The 12,868-nt window shown below is 40.0% G+C and overlaps 1 protein-coding gene across 4 annotated transcripts; it reads left to right on the top strand.

Moving 5' to 3' along the window:
• The first annotated feature begins 1,066 nt into the window (after positions 1 to 1,066).
• GDE1 (glycerophosphodiester phosphodiesterase 1) lies at positions 1,067 to 11,220 on the top strand. Of its 4 annotated transcripts, none has more exons than XM_054589649.1 (6): positions 1,068 to 1,476; positions 2,798 to 2,973; positions 3,871 to 3,976; positions 6,587 to 6,679; positions 8,631 to 8,842; positions 10,067 to 11,220. In XM_054589649.1, exons 1-6 carry the CDS (start codon positions 1,216 to 1,218, stop codon positions 10,212 to 10,214), a joined length of 996 nt encoding a protein of 331 aa, XP_054445624.1. In that variant the 5' UTR covers positions 1,068 to 1,215; the 3' UTR covers positions 10,215 to 11,220. The 4 variants fall into 4 exon arrangements, with proteins under 4 accessions (XP_054445625.1, XP_054445624.1, XP_054445627.1 ...); XM_054589652.1 differs by having other exon boundaries at positions 1,352 to 1,476; positions 2,802 to 2,973; XM_054589651.1 differs by lacking the exon at positions 1,068 to 1,476 and adding an exon at positions 1,508 to 1,673 and having other exon boundaries at positions 2,802 to 2,973.
• The last annotated feature ends 1,648 nt before the right edge of the window (positions 11,221 to 12,868 follow it).

Below are 12,868 nucleotides of genomic sequence, written 5' to 3'. Positions count from 1 at the left end.
ATCTCTTATCCTTTTGCAAATCAGTGGGAAAATAACGTGAGAGAGAGGTAGCATGTTCAAGATGGCAGGAAGAGCCCCGAATGTTTCGTCAAAGTTCTCTATCTAAACATGTTACCAGCTTTCCGAAATATGATGTAGTGGCCCGTTTCATTTCCTAACTCGGTTTTACCTTCTGCCTCCTTCCCATGTGTATTTTTACATATGTAAAGTAAGAGTTTTAAAAGTGATTGTCACAGGTTAGTTATGAGGAACAACATAATCCTTGCACAGTACCTGGTACATAAGCCCCACTATTGGTCCTTAGGAGTTGGAGAAGGTTAGGAGGAAAAGTAGCGGTGGAGAAGTCGCTGGCCTAAAACTGGGGTGACTTGATGTCAGTCCAGACTCAGCAATTAACTACCCAATTCACTTCACCTCTCCTGTCCTCAGTGTTCTCACTTATGAAATGAAGGAATCATTAAAATCCCTTCCATTTTTATAGTCCGATTATACTTCCTTTTGATATGCTTTTTCATTCCCTAAGAATCTGAAAAATCCTTCTAAAGTCGACTGGATTTAGTCTCCTGAGATAACACCAACCCACTGAGGCTGTTGTGAAAATTCATGAGATAATGCACGAAGCATTTGCTCACACAGAACCTGGAACATGCTAAGTACTCTATAAATGTTAGCTGTACTCCCTAACACCATTATTTTCTCCCATGAGAATGTAAGTCCCAGACGAACAGGGACCCCGTAGGGTCCTGTTCACTGCTGTGTCCTGAGCTCCCGGATTGGTTTTTTGGCACACTTTGAATTGAATAGTCCTGGGAAGTGTCCTCGAGGGCAGAATGAAGCACTCACTAAGATCCCTTGCCGTCGTACAACCGTACAACGGCTCTTGCATTCCTGTCCTTCTGGAATATGAAAGCCGGTTGAAGTCAGGACCCTGAGTAACCCAAAAGCCCCTTTTGGAACGTGAGCCTAGAACCTGGGCCCGCCTCTGCCGTCATCCAGTGGCTCCGCCCCCGATCTCCAGAGATCCCCCACCCTGATTGGCTAGACTGCGGGCTCTCTCTCCGGATGTGACCGCCGCCGCCGCCATTGTGCGGCGCTGTACCCCTCGAAGGGTGCTTCTTAGGCGAGTGCTTGGGGCTCTTGCCCTTGCTTCTCGCTGTCCTATTGCTGGAGCCCGGCGGGTCCGGGACTCCCGTCCGTGCCGGTGCGGGCGCCGGCATGTGGGTGTGGGAGGAAGAGGGGGGCCTCCTGGGCCCCTTCTCCTTCATACTACTGCTGCTCTTGCTGGTGACACGCAGCCCCTTCAATGCCTGCCTCTTCACCGGCAGCCTCTACCTCCTGCTGCGCCTCTTCAGCTTTGAGCCTTTGCCCTCCCGCAGGGCCCTGCAGGTGCTCAAGCCTAGGGACCGCGTTTCCGCCATCGCCCACCGCGGCGGCAGCCACGACGCGCCCGAGAATACGCTGGCGGCTATTCGGCAGGTGAGCCTCCTCCCCAGCCCCCCTCGCCTCGCGCCGCTCCTGGGAGCTTGGACTTTTGCTCGTCCTTCCGAAGGTTCCCCAGCGTCCTCATGATAGCCTTCCCAGTAGCCTGTTCGTTCACCAGAAAGTCTCTGAAGTGACCCTCGATCCCTTCGAAGTCTGGAAAGGCTCCCGACTTCAAGTATTTATAGAACACGGCAAGTACTACATATTTGCTATGTGCCAGGCACTGAGAATACAATCATGAACACGACAGTCATAAACACGACATTCATGGACGCTCTCTTTCACAGAGCTTGCATTGGAGAAAGGGAGACAGCCTTAAACAAGTAAATACATAAATGAGACGCTTTTAAGAGAGCGAAAAGTGTAATGAAGAAATAGGGCAATGGGATAAGGAATGACTGATAAGACCTCCACAAACTTAAGCTCTTTAGTCCAAGGATCTGTAGATTGATTTGGTCAACACTTTGTGGCTCCCTCCTATCTTGTGGCCTTCGTATTATACTTGACACGTCTTATGCTTGGAAAACTTTCCCCCCAGATCTTTGCATAGTTGACTCCCTTTTATTATTATGGTCTCAACTCACATGTCATATTCTTAGAGATGCCTCCCCCTGGCTGCCCTGTCTAGTGACCCTTACCTGCTTTGGCCTTCATATTGCATTCTATTTTCTCTATTTTCTTTTTAAGAAACATTTGTCACTATCATAATGTACATGTATCATGTTTGTAGCCTGTTTCTCCCTACTAAAATGTGAGATCCATGATTCTTTTCTTTCTTGCTCACCACTCTCTTGTCACTGCTGATACATAGGGGGCACTTGATAAGTATTTGTTGGAAGGACTGTGAAGTACAAGTAGTCAGTAAGCCCCATGAAAAAAGATACCCAACATTATCACCCACCCGGAAAATGCAAATCAAAATCACAATGAAATACTGCTTCATACCCATTAGAATGTCTGTAATCAAAAACAAATGTTGTTGAGGATATGGAGAAATTGGAACCTTATACTACTGGTGGGAAAACAGCCCAACAGTTCCTCAAAAGGTGAAACAGAGTTACCGTTTCATCCAACAGTTCCACTCCTAGGTATACACCTAAAAGAATTGAAATGTAAAAACTTGTATATTAATATTAATAGCATTATTCATAATAGTCAAAAAGTGGAAACAAAAATGTCCATCCACTGAGGAATAGATGAAGTAAATGTGAAAGGAATCAGTAAGAGTAGCTGTCTACTTAGCCCTGTTGGTTACCTTGAGTGTTTATATTGCAAAATGACACTTGACATTAATATTGTTGATGGTTTTGTTAAGGCAGCTAAGAATGGAGCAACAGGCGTGGAGTTGGACATTGAGTTTACTTCTGATGGAATTCCTGTTTTAATGCATGATAACACAGTAGATAGGACAACAGATGGCACTGGGCGATTGTGTGATTTGACATTTGAACAAATTAGGAAGCTTAATCCTGCAGCAAATCACAGATTAAGGTAAGTGGTTTATTTTCATTTAAACATTTCTTCAGATTTTGTTGGAGATCAGAGACAGACAGTGGCACCTTCAAGCTACATCTGCTTCCAGGAGGGTTGTTTTGCGGTGTTTTATTTTGAACTGTATATAGGTTTTCCAAGTAAAAAGAAGGTTCCAGGAACAACTGAAATCTGTCATGGATTTTTTCATCTTTTCCCACTAAGGCCAAATTTGGCTTCAGAATTATTCTCAAAACAATACTCTGTCTAGTCACTAAAATGACAGTTACTTTGTAGTGTCATATAAATTGTGTGTGTGTGTGTATGTGTGTGTCGGATATGGTGTTATTTGAGTCAAACTGATGACATATGTTAGGGAGCAAGATCTCAAATACCTCTTTTTAAAGCTAAGATCTCATAGTTGAAATAATACAGTTGAATTAACATAAGTTAAATCATGTAGAGTGAAACTTTTATTTATTTTAAACATTTGAACTTAAATGAGCAACAGGATAGTCAACAGATTTATGTATTTTAAGAACTTTTCCTGCAAAGGTTCTGTTAGGGCAATTACAATGTCCAAATTAAGTCTGTGAGTTAACAGAGGTGGCATATACTCTGCCCTTGGGTGAGTAGCGCTGCTAATTATATTAACTCAGTGGAAATGCAGTGATTTCCTAAAAATTAAGTGATTTTTGTTGTTGCTGTTCTTTGGTCAGGAATATCTGTACTTTGGTTCAAGTCTTTATAGTAAATTGTCCTTAGACTTTAGTGTGGTCGAAAAATGGAAGTTGGGGAAAACACTTTCCTTTTGTTTGGCACATTTGTCAAATGCCTATTCCATTAAACTTGTTTTTCTCTCCCCCCCCCCCCCCCCCCCCGCCCCACAATGTGCTATGCCTTTTCCCTCTCTGACAGGAATGATTTCCCTGATGAAAAAATCCCTACCCTTAGAGAAGCAGTTGCAGAGTGCCTGAAGCATAACCTCACTGTCTTCTTTGATGTTAAAGGCCATGCAAATAAGGTACAGTTTATACCATAGATTTCACTTTTTTAAAAAGACATCTTTAATTGTTAGTCATTTCCAAAACTATATATTTTGTTATTTATTTTTAAATTATTTTTACAAATTATATTTGTTTAATGGAAGTATACAGTGCAGAAACCCACATCTGTAGGGAAAATGGTAAATTATAGAATCTTCCAAACTTTTTAACCTTTGATAGAACCTTTTAACAACTCCTGATAGTCTACAACTAGCACAAACAAAAGAGTCAGGTTTTTCTTACCTGCATAAAGCATTTGCCAAAGATATTAAATAAACAATAAACTACTAGTAAAGAGGAACTTCTTGAACAGACTGCTTAAGTAACTTCATAAATGGAATTCAGGAATTGGATATCATCATTTTCCTCTATCGAATGTCTTAGATGGACAACAACTAAGGATGAAATTTAAAGCTTCTGATAGCTAATAGGATATTTATCTTTTACACAGATTTATTCCTTCTGTATGATTTCTGTCCCTTTTGTATAGTTTTGTTATTCTGTGGTTTGAGTAGTTATACTTTTATCAGAAAATTACTATAATTTTTTCATATATGTATGATATTCCTAAATAAAATTTTGCCTACATTTTAGGACATACACTTTTACTCATAAAAACATATTTCAATGGAAAGAAGTAGGAAAATATGGTTCAGATTACATTTGTTCTCTTATAACCAGCTTTTCAAATACAAATATCTTTTTCCACATTTGGACAACTTGTGTATTTACCTCTAGCAATAGCTGTAATCAGTAATGACCATCTGCTGGTTTAGAATTCTGATGATGTCAATTTTTTTAATCAATTCCAGGATACAGTTGAAACCAGTTGTTAAAATCTGAAATATAAACCTCAGTATATATTCTAACTTTAGTACAGTAAACTATTTTTGATGAAAAAGGAGAATGGTGCCCTGGTTAATTTATTATTTTGCTAAATTGATAGTTCTAGGTTTTCCAGGTGCTCTGCATCAGAATCAGAATGGCTATTATAAATAAATGGATTTCTGAGCCATACCACCTAGATAAGAAATTCCAAAAATGTCTAGGATGGTGGGATAAAGGAACATGTATTTTTAATGTGCACTTCAGGTTTTGTTGATAATATGGCCCATTTTTGGGAACCCTGATGGGTTCTGCATTTCACCCTTGGTGTACTAACCTTCATGGTTATTCTCTTCAAATAAGAGGGAAGTTGGGGAGAGAAGAAGAAAACAATTTTAAAAAATACAGCTATTTAAGCTTTCGGGTTGGGTGCTCAGCAGGTAGTTTGGGCAAGACTGGGTAGAACATAGTGATCTAACTTATCATAGTGGTGTTATAAAGGAACAAGTGTTGGCAGCTAATTGGAGATAGAGCACAGGAGCCAAGATCATGGACTTACTTCCTCAACTTTGATAAGCTTCAGTTTTCTCACGGGAATAAAGAAAGACACTACCACATAAGGTTGTTGTGAGAATTAAATAAATGATGTAGGTGAAGAGTTATTACACACAGTGCCTATGATAGTTCAAACAGCAAGAAAATAACTTTGGCCCTATAGCTTGCATTAGTGAAGGGGAAGCATAACATGAATAATTTCTATGTTCTTTTTTCTTTTTTGGAATGCATGTTGTTGCTTATATTTGGTTATAGGTATATGTGGCTTTCCAAAAATTAACGTTATTTCAAGAATTTTGATGTAGCAGCATTATATTCAATGGCCAAAACTGTTAATTCACTAGAGCTTATAAAATGTCAATATTTTAATTCTGTTATTCTTCATTTATTAACTGGACTTCAAAAAGAAATTTCTGTTCATCTTGGGAAGAGCTGAGAGACTTCCAGGTGTTCTCATTTCCTCATTGCCCCATTGCTTCTGCCTTCTTGTTGATGATGGCTGATGTTTCCTCTCAGTCGCCTGGACTGAGAAAGTCTACCCATCGTAGTTCCTAGGCTGGTGGCTCATGCTTCAGCTAGGAAAAGCAGAGGGTGATAGAGCTGTAGGTATAAAAGGACTTTTCCTAGTGGCTAAACCAGGGTATAGGGAAAAGATTTTTAAATTTTGCTTCCAGTCTCCACTGGCCTACATCTGCTATATACTTCCCAAAAATATGACAAAGGGGATGGGCCTGAAGCAGGATAGAAAAGCAGGGATATCCCAACTTCTTTATCTGCTGCAGATGTGAGTTTAAAAGTATGCCAATGAATAGTAGGTTCTACTAGTACTCCTTTCAAAGTCCCTATATAAGTAAACTTCTGGTATATTTGGTAGGGTTGTACTTAATATATAATAGTTATTGCCTAAGACTATTACATTTAATAGATTTTAAATACATGGTCTGTTTTTTGGTTTTGTTTTTTTTTTATGATTTTACTTATTTATTTTTAGAGAGAGGGGAAGATAGGGAGAAAGAGAGGGAGAGAAACATGGATGTGAGACAGAAACATTGATCGGTTGCTTCTTGCAAGTGCCCAGACCAGGGACTGAAGCCACAACCCAGGCATGTGCTTTTGACTGGGAATTGAACCAGTGACCGTTCGCTTTGTGGGACAACGCCCAACCAACTGAACCACATCAGTCAGGGCAAATCTCTTATGTTTTACAGGCTACTGATGCTCTAAAGAAAATGTACATGGAGTTTCCTCAACTATACAATAATAGTATGGTCTGCTCTTTCTTGCCAGAAGTTATCTATAAGGTAAAATTCTGGACTTTTTAAAAACTTTTTTTTTTAAAGAGATTTTACTTATTTTTAGAGAAGGGAAGAGAGGGAGAAAGAGAGGAAGAGAAACATCAATGTGTGGTTGCACTTTGCATGCCCCCTGCTGGGGACTTGGCCTGCAACCCAGGCATGTGCCCTACACTGGGAATTGAACCGGCAATCCTTCGGTTCGCAGGCCGGTGCTCAATCCACTGAGCCACACCAGCCAGGGCTAAAATCATGGATTTTTGTTGTATGTAATCTTACTAGTTGATGATGATAATAGCAATGGGCTAAAGTAAACATGAGACAGGTACTTGTTAAATTGAACTGAATCAGTTAAGAAACACCTCTTTTAAATTGTCAGAGGAATTCAGGAAGGGGATTGTACTCATACCTCATTTTAAAATAACACAATTCCTTTTAGCTCCTTTTTTTATTTTTATAGGCTCATTCAGATTACTTTGATAAACGTTCTCAGAACACAGAATTATGCAGCTATACATCTCATTGAGTAACAGCAAAGTATACCTTTTAAAAAATAACTCTTAATTTTAGAGAACTTAAAATATTCATAAAGGCAATAGTAGTACAGTCAGCCCCTTTAACCATGATCCAGCTTGTTTTATTCGTACCCCCTTTTATCATCACCAGGGCTATTTTGAAGCAAATCCCAGACATCATATTTCATCCATTAAAATTGCATTAAGTATCTTTAAAAAGTTATTCTTTAAAAACAACCATAATACCATTATTTCATCTACAATCATTAACAATAAGTCTGCAAGATCATCAAATGTCCAGTTAGTACATACATTTTCATTTCACTAATTATGCCATGATACAAATCAGCACATTCTTCTTTGTATATTTCCTGTAAACAATTGCTGGTGAAAGCTAAAGGCTTGATCAAATTAGGTTCACTTGTTCTTGGCAAGACACTTTCATAGGTTAGGATATTTCTCCATCAGACAGCACATAACATCTGGCTGACTCTTGTGAGCAGTTACTCTTGATGCCAGTGGCTAGCTCTCAGTTTACTAGGGGTTGCAAAATGTTAATATTTTAATTCTATCATTTCATGTATTAGCTAAATATTTCTGTGGAAAGAAAGTCTCACCTACTATTTAGTTACCCACTAGGCAAATAAATGCTTAATTTTTCCTTGAATTTCCCAGTTTCCAAAGTAATGAGTTGCTTCAGTAGTGTTCTTCAACAGTGACCAACAGAGCATACATTTAAAATTTTACATTAAGATTGTAGCCTGTCCACATATAAACTGTCGTTGAGATGAATAGTGTCATAGGGCTTTCAGATATTTGGATCAGTGTTTTCCAAACTTACTTGGCCACAGAGACCTTTAAAATGTACATTATATTTTCCAGAGGAGCATAGAACACAGACTAAAAGAATTCCATCTGCATCTCCCTATTTCTCCTTTGCCCTCTTCCTATCCCCACTACCTACTCTTCTCCCCTCCTCTCATACATTCTCATCCCGCCTCCCCACCCCAACCACTCTTTTCAGCTATTTTCTGTAGAAGGGATTAAAAGCTAATCAGCCCATCTTGAAATGATCTTAGTTCTATCCTCATTGAGTTCTAATTATTTCTGGCCAGAATTTAAGTTGATGTCCAACTGAAAGTTTTTTTCTTGTGACATTGTTAAAACTTGATGCTGAGATTATAATTTTCTCATGTTAAAGATAGGATAGCAGTTCATTTACGATTGTGAAAGAAGTGTTCTTATTTATACTTACATTTATATTAAATGTTTTACATCCATCACATTATTTTCTCAATGGGTTTATGATAGAGTACTTATTTAGCAGACGTGGGGGGCAAGGAACCAACTCTGACTACCTCTTAGAAGGAGTACATTGGCTAAATTTAAATAAGTGGAAGGTATTGGATTTATAATTGTTTCATTTTCCCAAAATTCCTTTTCAGATGAGACAGACAGATCAGAATGTAGTAACGGCTTTAACTCACAGACCTTGGAGTCTTAGCCATACAGGAGATGGGAAACCACGCTATGACGCTTTGTGGAAACAGTCCATGTTCGTGGTCCTGGACATTTTGCTCGACTGGAGCATGCACAATATCTTGTGGTACCTGTGTGGAATTTCAGCTTTCCTTATACAAAAGGATTTTGTATCCCCGTAAGTTGGAAGGTGTTTTTGTCTTGTTCTGACACATCTCACGAACACTCTTCTTGGAAAGGAGTTAATGGTGAACATCCTGGGTTGGTTGCCACCTGCAAAGTCCACCATGCCTTTTTAAATTGGAATGCCACTAGCTTCTTAGGTGGGAAGAGTTCAGGCATATTTTATTTCCAAAATAAGTTGATCAAATATTCTTGGTTTTAAGTGCATTTTACAGAAAAAGTAAATTTACCAAACTGATGAGAGATTACATTTCCTCGTGATTGGCTCCCTTTGAAAACCAACATAGTATCCAGGTCAGACCACAATGAAGGTGTCCCTGTGGGTGCCTAACTCATCTCTCACATCTTTCTTCTCCCTCCCCCTATACCTTACAGGCTCTGCTTTGTCATTGCCAAGAAAGTTTTTGTTCCCTAATGTGCTGGCAATCTCTGAATCTTTCTTTTAGCAATTTTATAGCTGTGTATTATAATTTGTTTTATATTATTTCAAGGATGTGTATGCATATAATTCAATAAATATTTGGCGTGTGACTAGAGTAGTGCAGGGTACTATACTAAGAATCCGAAGATACTGTGGTAAAGAAACAAAATCATGACTGTCCTCATGGAGTTTGTAGTCAAATGGAAGAGATAGATGCTAATCATATAAAAATTCAGTAAATTTCAGCTAGGATAAATGCTTTGTAGGAGAGAACAGTGTACCTATATAATTTGACCTAGTTGGGGGCGTAAGGGAAAACATCTCCAAGGAGGTGACAACTAAGCTAAGGTCTGAAGGGTGAGTAGGAATTGAGGGAGGCAAGTGTGGAGATCAAGTCAGAGGGAGAAATGCGCAAAAGTGTTGTGGCAGGAAAGAGCCTGGTTCTTTCAAGGAACTGAACGAAAAACAATATTCTGCAGCACAGAAAAGAAAGGGGGAGTGTGTTTTAAGACAAGGCCAAAGAGACAGGTGGGTCTAAGGCAAGTATGGCCTCCAATATGACTTTGGGACGGGTTCTTTAGCAAGCCAGTGAAATGTTTTGAGCTGGAACAGGAGGAAGTTCTCATACTGGGTTTTGGAACACTCCCTTTGATTTCAGTGCAGAGGTCAGTTGAGAGGTTCTTTCTGAGCACTGTTAGTATTCAGGGAGTACCAGAGATAGTGCCCATTATAGATTCCTGGGCCAAGTGGTCATTGTTCTAATATATTTGGGGGTTTTTTTTTTTCCTCTTTCTCCAGGAACTACTTAAAGAAGTGGTCGGCTAAAGGCATTCAAGTTGTTGGTTGGACTGTTAATACCTTTGATGAAAAAAGTTACTACGAGTCCCATCTTGGTTCCAGCTATGTCACCGACAGCTTGGTGGAAGACTGTGCATCTCAGTTCTAGACTTTTCCCCAGGGAGGAAACCATGGGTACAGAGATTGCCTGCTGGCCTTAAGCAGGGATATTGAAAAACCCTTTGTGCTAGCCCCAAGCCATGGGGGATCAGGTGGCCAGCCAAGCAAGTCGGTAATTGCATTTTTACCCGAACCAAAGCAAAACCTGGTGTTGTCACTGTGCTCCATGGAATGCCTGAGTTAAATAATGTTGCTTTTGAAAATCTGGGTCTGCAGAAAGGCACAACAGCTGCTGCCCAGATCTAGCTGAGGCATAGACCGGAGACTCAGTGAGGATAAGCACAAATTGAGTTGTGCAGTTTGGGGGTGCAAATGCAAATGCATGGGAAATGCATGACCATTCAAAGTTGACATTTTAAAACTTGACACACTTAGGTAATTTACTTAAAATATTTGCATTCAGCTACATCATCAACGTACTGTAGATGTCAAACTTGTGATCAAACTATTAACAATCATTAAAAGGAACACTAAGGGAAAACTGCATATCAAGCATCATATCCTAGGACATAAGGAATTTAAGGAAGTTGCTGTCAGCAATCCAGTGACCAGGGGCAAACAGCTTCAGTGTGGTGCATAGGTTGGGGAAGTGTTGGCACCAGCCTGAGGAAATGTTTATGGTACGTATTTTGAAATAACTACAGGCCACTAGGGAGCAGAGTTGCACTCTTTCATGCTGCTCTACAACTGATGATCAGAGACAGTTCAAGGATATTAGGTATCATTTTACATGAGAAAACGGAAACCTGTGGAAAGGAAGGGTCTTCCTCAGGTATGATACAGCTGGTGACACAGCAGAGCCTGGTCTTAGCTGACGTGGTGGGGCAGGGTACCAACTAGGGCCAACAGTGTGGTGGTTTAACACATTATCTTTGTTGCACAAAACTCTTAGAGGTATTTGATTTTTGCTGATGAGAAAGCCGAGGCACTGTGAAGTTAGTCACTTACGCAAGGTCTCAAATTTCTTGGTGCAATTGGAACTCAAATCCAGGTTGGCCTGAACCTTTATAAAGCCCTTGATTCCCAGCTCCTTCCCACAGGAGTTTCCAGAGGGTCTTACTGTGAACTTAAATAGCAATATTTAAAATGAAGTTGAGTCTTTAAAAAATTGCAAAGCTGTCTTTCTCTTTTAGCTGCCCCACCTCCCACCTTACAGCCCTGTCAGTATGCAGCTTTAATCACAGGCCCCCCAGGTTAGTCCTAAGTTCTCTCCAGAGTCCCACTGGGTCACCAGCCTCACACTTGCAGCAGAAAGGCCACCAGTCCACACAGCTCAATGGCAGTGAGAAGCAAACTTGATTTTTTTACAGTTGGTGTTGGCAGTGGCATATAGTTGGGGCTTGGGACATTTTTAGTCAACATTTACAAAAGTTTTTCTTGAATTAAAAAATTAACAATAGGACAAAGATTTATTCAATAAATGGAACATAACTAAATTGCATGTATTTCCATGCCATGTTATGACCAGAATGATAACAGAAGAACGACTCAAAAATTCTGTGGACTGAATTCCTCCTTTGTGCCTTTGGAAACTGCAACTGGCAGGGAAGGAATTCCCTTTGGAGCAGTATAGTTAACATCATTTTTGTTGTGAAGTCCTTTGAGAGCCAATATACTGTCTTGACCTTTGTCCCAAATCCATTTTGCTCTTCACCTTACCGAATTAAGGATTTAGATGCTATGTTAAGGTGGTTTGGGCCTTGAAGAATGGAGAATTTGGAGAAGTTAAAAAGTACTGCTATTAAGCACCTACTTGGAAAGCTTGATAAAGGGGTTAAAAACAGGATGTAGGATCAGAAAAAGGTCAAACTGCTTTCCTGATCAGCAGCATACCAGCTGTATGATCTTGGGCAAGTTACTTAATTCATCTATAAAATAAGGGCAGTGTTAGTACCACCCCGGAGGGTGGCTGAGATTAAATGAAAGTGCAAGCAGGAGTCTTGATAACATTTACTGTAGACCATGCACTAGATACTGTTTCAAATGCTTAACATGTGTTTACTCTCCAGCAACACAGGTAGGTACCATTATACACTGAAGGAAACTAAAGCTCAAGGAAGGTAAATAGCTTATCTAAAGTCAAACAACAGTAATAGGATAAGGGTTCAGGCCCAGGTAATTAATTCTGGAGCTCACCCCCTAAATTCCTGTTTATCACGTCTGGTCCACACCTATAACAATGCCTGTGACGTAGTAGATGTTCAATAAATGTTCAAGGGATGAATTAAGATATATCAATGGAAACTTCCTTGAGGAAACTAAAGATACAGGGAGAAGAAAATTTGGGTGTTTAGATAAATGATTCAGGATTCAGCAGCATCAAGGGGCCATCCAAAATCCCAATAGATAGCATTCTGCTAAGAACATCAATGTTGATAGGAGAGACCTGGTTCTTGCTGATGCGTGTAAAGAATTACACATCAGCAAATTGTCCAGAAGAAGACTGGAGCTTGGCTAGGCAGGCCTTTCACGGTTCCCAGCACCATCAGCTGTGTTGCGTGATTTCCCGCTCTTAATCCAAACCTACATGACACCTTCTCATGGCCCACTAACAAGAGTCCTTTCTCCCCTTCCTGCATGGTCTTTGCATTGTTTCCCTGTGTCATGCAGTGAACCATCTCTGACCTCTCATGCACACGTGTT

Source organism: Pteronotus mesoamericanus, unplaced genomic scaffold, assembly GCF_021234165.1.
Source record: "Pteronotus mesoamericanus isolate MK-2021 breed Mesoamerican mustached bat unplaced genomic scaffold, CSHL_Meso_final scaffold_167, whole genome shotgun sequence".
NCBI lineage: Eukaryota > Metazoa > Chordata > Mammalia > Chiroptera > Mormoopidae > Pteronotus > Pteronotus mesoamericanus.
Note: the sequence above shows the minus strand (reverse complement) of the source record. Positions and strands in the feature narration are given on the sequence as shown.